This window comes from Asterias rubens, chromosome 5 (genome assembly GCF_902459465.1).
Source record: "Asterias rubens chromosome 5, eAstRub1.3, whole genome shotgun sequence".
Classification (NCBI taxonomy): Eukaryota; Metazoa; Echinodermata; class Asteroidea; order Forcipulatida; family Asteriidae; genus Asterias; species Asterias rubens.
The window spans coordinates 13,217,365-13,231,253 of record NC_047066.1 but is presented as its reverse complement, the minus strand read 5'-3'; the positions used below and the strand labels follow the sequence as shown (position 1 = coordinate 13,231,253).

The 13,889-nt window shown below is 39.9% G+C and overlaps 2 protein-coding genes across 4 annotated transcripts; one reads left to right on the top strand and one right to left on the bottom strand.

Moving 5' to 3' along the window:
- Positions 1–1,537: 1,537 nt before the first annotated feature.
- Positions 1,538–6,190, bottom strand: LOC117290258 (BLOC-1-related complex subunit 5-like). Of its 3 annotated transcripts, none has more exons than XM_033771554.1 (5): positions 6,010–6,190; positions 5,110–5,285; positions 4,411–4,666; positions 3,698–3,797; positions 1,538–2,782 (listed from the first exon to the last, which is right to left on the bottom strand). In XM_033771554.1, the coding sequence occupies exons 2-5, from the start codon at positions 5,222–5,224 to the stop codon at positions 2,558–2,560; spliced, it is 696 nt and encodes a 231-aa protein (XP_033627445.1). In that variant the 5' UTR covers positions 5,225–5,285; positions 6,010–6,190; the 3' UTR covers positions 1,538–2,557. The 3 variants fall into 3 exon arrangements, with proteins under 3 accessions (XP_033627445.1, XP_033627443.1, XP_033627446.1); XM_033771552.1 differs by lacking the exon at positions 6,010–6,190 and adding an exon at positions 5,896–5,999; XM_033771555.1 differs by lacking the exon at positions 6,010–6,190 and adding an exon at positions 5,548–5,567.
- Positions 6,191–7,641: 1,451 nt separating this feature from the next.
- LOC117290256 lies at positions 7,642–12,091 on the top strand. Its single transcript, XM_033771550.1, has 7 exons — positions 7,642–8,584; positions 8,745–9,241; positions 9,334–9,656; positions 9,739–9,941; positions 10,051–10,398; positions 10,714–10,872; positions 10,984–12,091. Exons 1-7 carry the CDS (start codon positions 7,667–7,669, stop codon positions 11,458–11,460), a joined length of 2,925 nt encoding a protein of 974 aa, XP_033627441.1. The 5' UTR covers positions 7,642–7,666; the 3' UTR covers positions 11,461–12,091.
- The last annotated feature ends 1,798 nt before the right edge of the window (positions 12,092–13,889 follow it).

Here is a 13,889-nt window from a genome sequence, read left to right as displayed (position 1 = left end):
GGGAGAAACTGTGGATAAGGCGCCTTCAGACCATATAACCCCATGGTCTGAACATCTTAGAAGTGTCACGGCCGAGCGGTTAGGAGCAACAAAATCAAACTCTGGTGTTTCTGATCAGCAGAGTGTGGGTTTGAATCTCCAGCCGTGTTTGGTCCTAGCTTAAGCAACACAATTTGTTTTTTTCTTCAGCCTTCGGATGGGACGTAAAGCCGTTGGTCCCTTGTGTTGTGTAACGCATGTAAAACAAAAACAGTGCACTTATCGGAAGGGTTCGCCCCGGTGTTCCTTGCTGTGGCTGCTAAATGTGCCGCGGCACTTTGTAAACTCTTCCAAGGTGCTACATAAATGGGTTTTAGAATTCATAACTTGCAATAACCTCTTTCTGTAATCGTTAAGCGCCATGAGCATCTTGTTTGGTATGTATAAGACTTCGATATTATTTTCATTTTTAAAGGCAGTGGACACTATTGGTAATAACTCAAAATAATTATCATCATAAAACATTTCTTGATTACAAGTAATGGGGAGAGGTTGTTGGTATAAAACATTGCGAGAAATGGCTCCCTCTGAAGTGACGTAGTTTTCAGGAAAGAAGTAATTTTCCACAAATTTGATTTCGAGACCTCAAGTTTAGAATTTGAGATCTCGAAATCAAGCATCAGAAAGCACACAACTTAGTGTGACACGGGTGTTTTTTCTTTCATCATTATCTCGCAACTTTGACGACCCATTGAGCTCAAATTTTCACAGGTTTGTTATTTTATGCATATGTTGAGATACACAAACTGAGAAGACTAGTCTTTGACAATTACCAATAATAACCCTCAATCACTATTTACATGTACTTTCTTGTTCTCCCTCTTCCCACCCTTAATAGTGTCCTTTGTATTTCCATCGTCTTGATGGTCAAACAAGCCCCTCCCAACGTCTGCCTTGAATTGTACCTGTAGGCAGACCATCTATAGCTGCGCTGGGTAGGCCTCCCTGTCTCATCACATGAGCACACCATTTCGCCTTCCGCTCTAACACCTCCGTCACTACGGAGACACTTTGTCTCTTTATTCATTGTTTACCCCTTGTTTTTTGTCTGTGTTCTTTCCGACTCGCCTCTCTTCATGCATTTTCACTTCACTGCTTAATTATGTTACACATAGTTGTCTGTTCATGTTTGTTGTGTTGTAATTTAGCCTGCGAGAAAGATTCTAGTATCGAAAGGCAGGCAATTAACCTTTTTTTTTGCATTTATACTAAAGCTCCTTTTGGTTGGTAAGCAGTTTAAAACGGCTGATTGTATTTGCTCAATAAAAATTTCCAATCTTTTTCCCGAGGGTCAAGTATAATGCATGGTAGTCGGTGGAAGGCCACAGCCTCTGTTCCCTGGTCTTAACCTTGGTGCCCCCCTCAGAAATGTCCCATAAACTTTACAATTTTCCAATTTAAGTGCCTTTCAGAAAAATGAAAATGGCTTTGCTCTCTGAAAGTTGATATTCCAAGCCTGAATGCTGGGTGTTGATATAAAAAGACCACACAAATTTCGGCTTGATTTAATTTTATTTAATCCATAAAAGAAAACAAGCTTTACATACATCATTAAATAAAAAAGAATCTCTTATTTTTATACAATTTATAACACTTTCATTTTCACTTTGTAGTTGGTGTGCCACTATTGCACACTAGCATTTACCAAGAGCTACCACAAAGTCAGGAAGTGGGATTACACAATACAATGCAACCCCATGAAAAGGGAGATTTGGAGCATGAATCCAGGTACACTTTGTCCTATGTACGGGGGAAATGAAATGTAGCACCTTGAGTTTATACATGTACACGATACTCAATGGAATGTACTGTTAACATGTCACTTAGATTTGACCACGTACACCCCCCCCCCAACAAAAAAAGTTCTGGATGTACATGTATACAAGAGTATACCCAAATTCCATTTGTGTGTTCAAAAAAATTATGCTTTATTGACATGTGTATGCATAACTCCAAGTGTTAACTCATTGAACACTATAGAAATGAGCAAAACCTTTATCTGTGATTGAAACAAATTTGCTCTGTCATTATTGGTACTGCGACGCAGCAAAGCAGCATCACCTCGGCAAGTGTTTGCCAGAAGTTTGCCAACACTTGGTTGGCCGATGATGGGCTGGTTGGTGGATGGACACAATCTAAAAATTTGATTAGTATTTGAGAGAACTGAACAGCAGCACTGATTACTTAACAGACAGCTTGATGCAGAGGCAGTGGTTGCAGCACGGACAAACTTGACAAGGTGGCAAATTGCTACAGTATGTTTAACAGGCGTTGAATCAAACCATGGAAAACATAAATGCTGTGGGTGTCCCTTTTTCGTTTCCATGATTTACCATGAAGCCATTTGTAAAGTTAACATACATTTTTCTTGGATAGTTTCTTCAAAAGGTAAACAATTGCAGAACCCCTTCAAGTCCGAACCCCTTCAAGTCCGAACCCCTTCAAGTCCGAACCCCTGATGATGCAGTCTCGTCCCAAACAAAAAGTCTTGCTATCGCAAAGAAGCAGCAAGCCAGCCTCAACTCTTACTCTCCTTCCTCATCAGAAATGGTTCTAGTCTCTCTTCGTCTGGCAGGACATTGTTCAGGCGATCCATCAGCGGGATCAGCTGGTTGACGTTCTTGGTCACCTTCTGCAGAGTGAAGGACATCTCGTTGATCTTCTGTATCTGCTCTGCCAGCTTGGCGTACCGCCTCTGCCGTTCAAAGAGCAGGTTGGTCATGACATTGGCCTCGGTGTCTACCTGTTGAAAAACAACATAGTATTGTCAATTGGATCTACTCTGTAGTAAAAATATAGTCCCCACAGTGACTTCGCACCACCAGGTTTAATACATGTACTTTCTATTTGCCCTCACGTCACCAGTTTTTTAAATTTTTTTTTTACTCTCCTTATTTATCTATATATTTTTTACATCATTTTACTTATTTCATTTTATTTTATTTCTCGCTTATTTGTTTATTTATTCACTTAATTATTTTTTGAACTATTTATTGATTGACTGATTGTTGTTTAATTAATTAACTTATTTATTTATTTTTCACTTATTTGTCTTTTTTGTTTACTCATAATGTTTTGTAACGTTGTCGTTTCTGTTATGGTTTTTTTCCCTTACATTGTTGCCTTGTTTGTATTTTCTGTCGTTGTACTGTTGAGGTCGAATGAATAATAATACTAATAAAAGTACGCAAGACATAGGTAGTTCACCACTCTTGATTCTGTGGCAAGCCCGGGACAAACGGTTAAGAGCACTTGACTCGAGCCCTGGTGTTTCTGATGAGCAGAATGTTGGGTTTGCATCCAAGTTGAAGCGCCTGTCAACCTTGAGTAAAACACTTTACCAAAAATGCTCTTGTCCTATAATAATCGATTTATTTTAGGTCTTAAACTCATTTGTACTGTTGGTAGTGCAAACAAAAGAACACTTACTATGGGACAGAAAGGGTTAACCTTAATATTTCAGGTTCACAAGGAAATCACCCTTGTTTATAGCTTTCTTGGGGCTTACAAGTTGCAATGATCAAGTTGACCTGTCAGGCATCCTTACCTGAAACATTTAACACCGTAATGACTAACTTTGCCACCAAGTATCACCCAAAGTCTTCCATTGACCTCTTGACCGACCCCCCGTTTCCAAATTCTCAAAATAAATACTTGCCTCTTTGATTCTGTTGGTGATGACATTCTGGTCGAAGGACACGGCTTCGCTACACTGCTTCAGATGTTGCTGGTACCTCAGGCATAATAGAAGCAACTGCCTAAAATAAATAACAATTTCATTGTCATATAGGCTGACAAGTTAATTTTGTTCCCAAGCATGTTTAATCTCCCCACGCTATAGCGTTGACCCTGAATGGCTTCCTCAATCATATATTTTCAAGTCTGGGAATGATACTGTGCTACGTCCTTTGGATGGGAGGTGAAGCCATAGGTCTTGTGTGTTGTGTAGGCGTATTATGTGCATTACGTAATGCACATAATACGCCTCTCTTATAATATGCATGCATGAGGTACGTCACGTTGCTAACTCAAAACGAGGCGATGGGCACAGCCACAGCAAGTGATGGGGAACGTGTGCCCATAGCCTCATTTTGGGTAAGAATTATGACGTCATGCATAAATATAAAGAGAGGCGTATGGACCCAGTGCACTCATTTTAAAGAGAAGGGGCTCGCCCCGGTGTTCCTGGTCTGATCAGCAGCATATTGCGCCACAGCACCTTTACATGGTGGTATAAAAGAATAGGTCTCACAAACGTAGTCCCACAAACCTTGCCGGAAATACTGTATGTTTACAGCATCAGGAGGCTGGAGCACACTAAGTGACGGATGCATGCAATATAATAAACCACTAAATTGTTATTTTTATTACCTATGATCTAGCTTGTCCATTGCATTGGCCTCCTCCATGCTGGTCAGTGAAGGGGCACCCCTGATGAGGGGCATGAATGTTGGTATGTCTCTCATCTTCTGCAGCTCTGACGCTAAGCGTGCATCCTCACTCGGGGTTGTCCCCTCGGCGACCACGACTATGTTGTGGGCAGGGCTTCCAGTGGAGGTACGATTCTTTGCCTTGTTGGGGGAAGATTTTGCTGGGGAGTTTGTCTTGCCAGAGATCTGTGCATAGTCTGAAGAAATTTACACACAGACAGTTTTCAAAGTTTCACTGGGTGTTTTATTTGTTTTACCTTAAAAACAGGTACAGGTGGTGTTCCTGAAGTGAATGAAACCCAGCTTGTCCAGTAAGGGGGGTAAGGAGTATCGTGTATTTTAAAAGTAAATCCAAGTTCCAGGCCATGAGAATTTAAGACGCAGCTTTTTCAACCATGATTTGGCTCTGGCTCTTTCAATAAGCACCGTCGGTTTCCATTATGAAATGCATGATTTAAACACAAAGTGTCGTGGCTCGAGTGGTTAAGAGCGCCAAACTTAAGCTCTGCTGTTTCTGACCAGCAGAGTGTAAGCCATGCGCTGTGACGAAGTTGATGGAGTTTATTGTCGATCTGAAGCCAAAGCCGGGAAGAAAAAAAGCCAAGAGAAGTTTCAACAGGCCCCTTTCCAGCGTACATACCTCTGATACCATTTCTATCAACTGAGTAGGATGTGTATGGGATATCATCACTTGAATGATGCGGTTGCCCTGGCAACGAGGCATCTGCTGATGAAGCGCTTTGTGTGCCTCCCATAACGATTTGCACGCCTGGGTGTCCTCACGTCATAATTACAGATGATGTTTTGTAAAAATACCTGCAGCAGAAATGAACAAATTCATGAAATTTATTATATCTTTTTTTTTCAGGCCCGGCAAAGTTTTAATAATTGTTATAAAATTACTACTCCTAGCTATACATGCTGACCATAGCGAGGTTCGTTACTCTATCTATAGTCTCCACGAACCATATAGTTCTTTTCTAGGAGTAATAAATTACAATTTAGCAAGAGGCATAGACAAATATTAAAAATATAACAGATTTAGATTATTTAAAATAAAAATTACAATATTTTTTACTTTTTATTTTCTTTAGCCATGGCCATGGCATGGGGCATGGGATGGGCCTGAAAAAGTGAAAGAAAACCTGATTTCATCATGCATCAGATTTGCCTGAATATTGTTCCTGTTCACAACATTGATTCTTTCTTATTAATATTACAATAATTTTAGAAAAATAAGGTTTTTATGTTTGTCTAAATAAATAATAAAATTTAGGCCTATGTCAATTTCGTGCAAACAGTAGATGGACTCAAGGGCAAGTCTAATTTCAACACCACAACAACGTTCACCCGTCGCCGGTCAACGCTGCCGATATTTATTGCTAATTCTTCAGCGAATAAAACTTTGCTCCTTCTTTCAACCTACCACATAGACACCTGCCTGAGACGGATGATAAGTACTTAAGACAATTAAAACTTGATAATATATACTAATTTGTCAGGAAATTTTCCATCAAAAACTGCCAAACGAAGAACCTACCTTCTTGTACGGTCCGGAACGTAAGCATTTCTGCCGTAACATGACGTCATTTTATTTCAACCTCGAATCAAAATAACCTCGAACCAAACCTATTATCGTAACGGAAAGAAAACGTCCCCAGGTTGCACACGACTTTAATTTTTATTCTCTACGCGTTTTCCGGGGAAACTCTGCACCAGGTCGACTTTCGCACTTTGTATGCAAAACACGTAGGAACCCGAGAGATACGTAGTGCGACATCCGGTTTGACCTTGCGCGTTGAAGTCTTTGTGTAAACAACGCGCGATTTATGTAAACTTGGCGAGAAACAGGGCGCCCGCGCGCGGTCAAAATGCGTTCGTGGTGGCCCGAATTTTAAAAGTTTCCCTGTGAACTCATCAACGAAAACGTTAGAAAAACTGGCGGGAAAATAGTAGACTCATGAATATTTAACATCCAAACCGACCTACGTTAGCCAATCATCATTCTAGGCCAAGCGTCACCTTCCATTCACATGTAGATCTGACGCGATCGACTGACTTCCGGACGCACATCAAGGTAAATAAACCCTTTTTTTTTTACTTTTTGCCAAAGCCCCCCCAAAAATTTCTTCAGAATAATAACAAAAGTATAAACATAGATTGTATAAATTTGCGTGAATCTATGAAATTCCCAGTACATGATTTCTATTTGTCATATTATTTTATGAATGTCGTTGGTTTTCAATTTACTGCTTGAATTTTTTTATTTTCGTTTTGTGTAAATCTCGTCAAGGTCAATGGGGCAATTTGTAATTTGACACCCGCAACATTTCACGTGAAACGCGCTCACACGGACAACGCCACAAATGGAGTGCCGTTAAACGATGCGTTTGACGGGTGCTTTGATTGTGGTCGTTGGGGTCGCTTTACTCCTCGTAGTAAAAGTAAATTCTGCCCATTTAGGCAACGATGCTTTTGAACAAAAGGGGCCTGTACACGTAGCTGCTTTTTATGCTTATTAAAAATAAATAGTTCGGCAATCTTATGCAAATATTTCTGCCATGTATCAGGTCTAGTGTAACCAGTTATTAGTTAGAAAATGTGGGGTTTTTATGAATGAAAAAAAAAAAAAAAAAAAAAAAAAAAAACATTCTTTTTCACAGCTCAGTATAAACACTCCTCTTCTAGCAGACTTCAGGAAAATAATTAACAAACAAACAGGCTTGGCCAAACCAAGTTTGTTTTTTATTAAAAGCATCCGTCTTTTCATAATAACATTAATAATAACCAAGTAACTAAGTAAACTAGGCGAGAGTTTAATTAATAAATGCAATCCATAGGCCTACAATAAAATTTTGTGACAGTGCAAATTTGGAAAACAGTAGTTCATTTTTAAAAAAAACACATCTTTGTCTATTTGTATTGTGTAATTATTTTTGTGTAATTAATAGGCCTAAACGACTTTTAATGGTCTGTCAGGGAAAACCTCATCTGTATTATAATTATTATTTTTTAACATTAAAAATTAAATCACATTGTCAAAGAAACAATTTGTGCAATAAACAAATTGTCAAAGAAACAATTTGTGCAATAAACAAAATCTAAGTTTTAACTTTAAATTATTGTTAATATAATTCAAACTTTAACATTAATTTGTTTTTTCTGTTTTTTTTTCTTTTCTGTAATACAGATTCAAAATGGATGAACATAAGAGTTTTCTGAAAAGGTTATGTAGACTGTGTGGGGGGCGGTGCTTGTCATCATTGGACACGAAGGCTGGGAAATGTGCTAAGAGTTGTGCCAAATACAGAGACAAAATTCTTAGCACATTTCAGGTTGACGTCTCCCATGATGAAGAAAGCACTCACCCCCCTCACATGTGCCATTCTTGTTATACTTGTCTGTTTCTTTTGCCTAGGAAAGCTGCCCCCGCCTGGCCACCCCACCCAAGAACAGGTGTCTGCACTGTTTGCACAAATTCTGTCCACCAACATCTCACAGCTGGTCGAAAAAAGAAGCAGAAACGCACAGGGGTTGGCAGGCCTAGGATTACCCCCGCATATGTAGAGCACTTTAGCAGTCTCCCCCCCTCACCCACAGTCTCCAGGGATAAGATTTCCAATTTTGAGCCATTGTCAAGTACAGCCTTGATAGAATGTAAAATTTGCACCCAGTTACTTGACAATGCCCTGGAGACACCTTGCATGCATCTGTTTTGTTCCGGGTGCTTGACAGCACACTATAAATCTTTCAGAGAACCTAGCGCCCCATGTCCAGTCTGTCAAGTACCAGTGCACTTCGAGAGCATCACTGCCCCCCGAGGATATTTTGCTGATTTGTTTTTTAGTACAGCTATGAAGTGCACAGCATGCAAGGTCCATGTAACTGTGGGTGAAATTTCAACCCATGTTTGTTCAGTTAACCCACCTACAGTTTCAATTGCAGATAAAATCGTTCAGCCATCCACAACTCAAAGTGAAGTCACCCAGATGTTGCTGCGTCCCCTGACTGCGCCGTTAACCCCTCAGATGGAGGCTCTCGGAGCACACATCTTGAAGACCAAGCTCGCCCAATCTGCAGACGGGTTAACCACACAGTACAGCACCGGTGGTCTGGTGAGTTGAATTATTTCCCAACTTAAGCGTTGCATTAAATTATTTATTAAGTTTAAAACTATTTTCTTTGTGTTTTTTTTCCTTTTACCTCCATGCAAGGAATTTCTTAAAATGATTTGAGATGCTGATTATTTTGTATCTTTTTTTTTCTCATAATAAGCCTCTCATGACACTTTGTGTCCCCACTCCTCGGAAAAGCAGCGAGGTTGCCTCCTCCAAAACCATCCGACGGCGCTCAGAGATTTTAGACAAGACCCGTAACCTTCTCAGCAAGGGTGCAACAAAGGAGCAGCACAAAGACGAACTCAAGCTATGCCACCTGCGAAAAGATCTGCAGGGCATGTTGCGGGACTTAAAGATCAACACCATCAGGATCCCCAACATGCAGCTCCTTGCTGCGAAGGCTCACCTGGGAGTCTCTTGGAAGCGCACCAGGAAATTGAAAAGATGGTTGAGGGAGTACAACATTCTCACCGAAGGAGAAAACGCCATGCGTCATCAACAACGAGACGTCGTGGCGGACAACATCATTGCTGAAAACCTCCCCTTTTCATTCCCTGACGACGTCAATGGAGGAGTTACCATCAAGCCAGCCCCCTGCGTAGCTGTGAAGTCCCTTGTCGCTAAAGTTAGACAGCAACTAGATGCCTACCAGAAGTAAGAAAAATAGGAAAGTTGAAACAGTTCATTATTAATTTTTAAGAACATAATTGAATAGAATGCTTAAAATTTGCTCCTCTCCTCAACAGGAACAACGAGCTAACTTGGCACGAGGGCAATATCCCACAGACCGAGGTTTGGGTCAAGATCGGAGGCGACAAGGGAGGCGGGACGTTCAAACAGATGTTCCAGATCGCCAACGTTGGACGTCCCAATGCCCTTAGACACACCGTAGTTGCTTGTGCTTTCGCAGCAGGTGATACCAGCAACAACCTCAAGATTGGTCTCCTGCGCTTCTGTCAACAAGTTGCTGAGCTGCAGTCCTGCACTTGGAAGAGCCACAACATCAGACTCTTCATGTTCGGGGACTATGAGTATCTCTGCCGAGTGTATGGAATCACCGGGGCTTCAGGTAAATTCAGTTTTGTTTTTCGAAGTTCAAAAAAGCAAAATGTAGACGTATGTTCATTTTATTTTTTTCTTGTATTGAATAGGGCGACACTGCTGTCTTTATTGTGACATCACAAAAGAGGACATGCGCCAGCCCCGGGAGGAACGGACACCATCCAGGCAGAGGACTCTACAGACCCTGGACGACGACCTCCGCAGATTCAACGATGATGGCAGTAATCTCTCCAAGGCCAAACTCTTCAACAACGTGATCAGAGAGCCAATGTTTAGGATCCCGCTGACACAGGTAAACAATTTGCTAACTGTATTTAGCGCTTATAACAATTTTGTTTTTTAATTCAATGCACGTCAATGCAAATGAAGTTACAAGTTAGTTTGTTTCTTACTTATTACAGGTTTGCCCCCCCGGACTTCACATCAGTCTGGGGTTATACCTCAAGCATTTTAATAGCTTTGAAGGGGCATGTCATGACCTTGACATGCAAGTGGCGGCTGTGTTAGCGTTGCAAGATGAACATCGCACCGAGGAAGACAATCCAGCACTTGGCTCCTGCTTCAAGAGTGTCGTCTCCGTGTTGAAGAGGGCCCGGCAACTAGATCTGCAGGCAGAGGCCTTGGATGAGGAATTCCGTCAGAAAGAAGAAGACCTTGCGGACACCATCATGTCATCTGTGGAGGGAAGTGCAGATCTTCAAGCTTACATCACTGAAACAACTGCACTGCGAAAGCAACAACAACATCTGGTAAGTTTTCATAACATAAAATGTAAAACTGTCTGAGGGTTTGCTGGTAGAAATCTTTCCTTAAAATATTACTTGCAATATTCCTTAAAAAAAAATTTCATCTCCCGATGTCACACAAATTTATTTCTTGGGAGACTTAGGTTATCTTTGCATTTACATCATACATTGCCTAAGAAGTAATATTTCAACGGTTTCTACCTTCAAACCGTGTTGTTTAATGTAAACCTGTGGATATTGTTTTGTGTCACTACAAAAAGTACCCAAAACCCAATCATTTCTATTCACTATATTGCCCATGTTATTAATTTTGTTCAGTTGGCGGAGGCAAAGGATCTTCGAGAAAAGGCAGCACTTAAGCCAGGTCAAGGTCCTCTAGCTGGGCAACTTGACATCGTTCTCCAGGATTTCCGGGTGCAGCGACAAGCCTACCATGGGAAGAGTTTTGTTGGCAATCATGTCCACAAATGTTGCAAGGTATACAAATTTTATAAGACATTGTGACAAATAACAAGTATGACTAATAACAATTATAACTGATAAGTATTTTAGAGCTAAAATATTTTACCTATCTTATATATAATGCAGGAAGAAAACATCAAACTCCTAACCGACGCAGTAGTCAACAAAACCCGAGATCTTTGTCCTTCCCTGGTGGGTGAAGCAAGAACAGTCGCTGCAAAGTATGCCAAACTCTTCCAGCTGTTTGGCACTTGTCACCGGACGTTTAACACTTCATCGGTCCTGGATGGCCCAGCCGTAGATGCATTAAGCCAGGACATTAAGAACTACCTGGCTTACTTTCGAGCCACTTTTCCATCTGAGAGTGTGCCGCCGAAGATGCATCTACTAGAGGACCATGTCATCTCCTGGCTGCGGCAGTGGCACTTCGGTCTTGGCTTCCACGGCGAGCAAGGAGGGGAGTCGGTCCACGCCCATCTCAACACCCTCCGGCGTGACGTCCGAGGACTGCATGAAGAAGTGGACATTCTGCAGTCTGTCATCCGGACTCACTGGGTCATGACCAGCCCTGCCCATGCACCACCTGCTGCCTTTTCAAAATAATTTCATTTTATTAATTTCCAAATCCCAAGGTTCAATCCATAAAGAACTGGTCACTTTTTCATGATGTGTAAATAATATATTTGTAAATGTACCTTAATCTTTGGTGTACGAGCCGCAATATTTTTGAGGGTCAAAATCAATTTAATCTGCGACTTATATGCCTAAGATTGTGGTACAAGAAACGGTGTAAGTATGTATCCTTTTGTTAAAATGTACATAAAATCATACGAATTCATGATGTGTAAATTATAAATTTGTAAATGCATCTTAATCTTTGGTGTACGAGCCGCAATATTTTTGAGGGTCAAAATCAATTTAATCCGCGGCTTATATGCCTAAGATTGTGGTACAAGAAACATGTGTAAGTATGTATCCTTTTGAAGAATTTTACATAAAATCATATGAATTCATGATGTGTAAATTACAAATTTGTAAATGGCCCTTAATCTTTAAGCGTATGATCCCAAAGATTTGAGGATCAAATTCAATTTCATCCGTGGCTTACAATGCCTAAAATTGTGGTACAAGAAACGTGTAAGTAAACAAACGTGTAAGTAAACAAACGTAAGTATTTCTCTTATATGCCCAAGAATGTGGTACAAAAAACAGGTGTAAGTATTTCTCCTATTAACAAAATGTACATAAACTCATAGGAATTCAGGGTGTGTAAATAATAATTTAAAAATGTACAGGTCTTAATCTTTGGGGTTTAAGCCGCATTGCTCTTTCACTTTTATTGAATTCTTTTAGGCAAGATTAATTTAGAGTGTAAGTGATTAATTTAGTTCTCAATTTATTATTTATGCACTTACCAGGTGATTAAGTAAACACTACATAGCTGTCCTCAGAGGTATTTTCTTTCACCGCAATCTGTAGAAGCTGACGGCCACTGAACTGGGGAGGGTGGGGGAAGGGGGTGGGGGTGGGGGGAGAGGTTAATTTTCAATTGAACGTCACATTATGTCACCGTGGTCCAGTGGTTAGATTGCAGGACCTGCAATCTCATGGTTGTTGGTCCATCCTACCAAGCTAACCGCTGATTTCACAATGACTAGAACAAATTGTCTTGTTTCTGAACTCACAATTTCTTAATTTGTGAAATTCATAAGCATCTATAGACAAACATAAATAATTAAAGCAGGTATTTAAAAATTGGCTCGTCAAACACACTAAAATCCTGGTTCATATACATCACACAAATTGCGAATGTGAAGTGATCTTTCCTTGTGTGTCAAAATTTTAAAAACAGCACAGGCCTACTTATTGGCCACCTAGTTCGCTTCAAAATATTGTAGGAAATAAATAAGTCTAAACCAAAAATTGTTTGAAAAAATACAATTTTAAAACAATATGTATGCATTTCTCTAAACATAGATAAAAATACACGTCAATTGTTTGTGCAAAAACAATAATCTAGTTTGAGCGTATAATTATCATAGATTGTCGCTAAGTTTCAAAATTAAGTTGTAGGGTTTTCCAGGTCTTTTTTTTTCTCAACATGAGTTTTTACCTGGTTTTTTACCCCACAAAGATGCAATCAGATGATGAAAATTGGAAGAAATATCAGTATGTACAATTGGGTATATTCTTTCCTAAATTCACCGAAAACAGTATTTAAAAATGTCAACAAACAGATCCCGTTCGTTTCCACATGGTTTTTATGATCAATCAACATGTTTTTTTCTCCTTCCATGATCCTTCAGCTTCTCACACGTGGGTCGTTTATTCTTACATGTAAAAAATACTAAAAATGCAACGAGGTTTAGTATAACAACTATATGATCTTGACGACTGATAACATTATTGGTGAATTATAATTTATTGTACGTCAGTATTGTGCATGGTCTTTCATCATTTATTGTCATTAAACTTGTATGGTGTATTCAATAAATTAAATAGCAGACAAATATTACCTGAAAGTGAAAGAATTGAGCCTCTCTCCACATGTTTTCTTAATAATCTTTTCCAATCCTTTGTGCATACATCGTGAGGTCGCGGTGTCAGATTACAATGCATTCAAGGAAGCTGTGTTGTGTGGTGGCACCCATGCTGGTTGCTGACCATGCACTGACCCATGGAGCAATCCATGACTGACCACACCAAGCACAGACTGCCGGACGAACAGAATCTTGGACAAATGTGCCGAGTTCTGGTTGAAAAATTGACTTCAAGGAAATCTAAACAATCCTATTTACGTATAAAATTACTATTTTGGTCAAAAAACTGCCAAAAAATGGCATATTCATGAACAAATTTTAAGTTGAAAAAAAAATTTAAGCTCTGTTCTACGGCGGACAGGATCGTTGCAATCATCCTCGTTCACAAAATGATAGATTATATACCCTCTCAAAAAAGCCGTTTTTTAAATATATGAAAAATCCTCCAAATAAGTATGAAAATCGTATTTTTACCACCATAATTACACCATT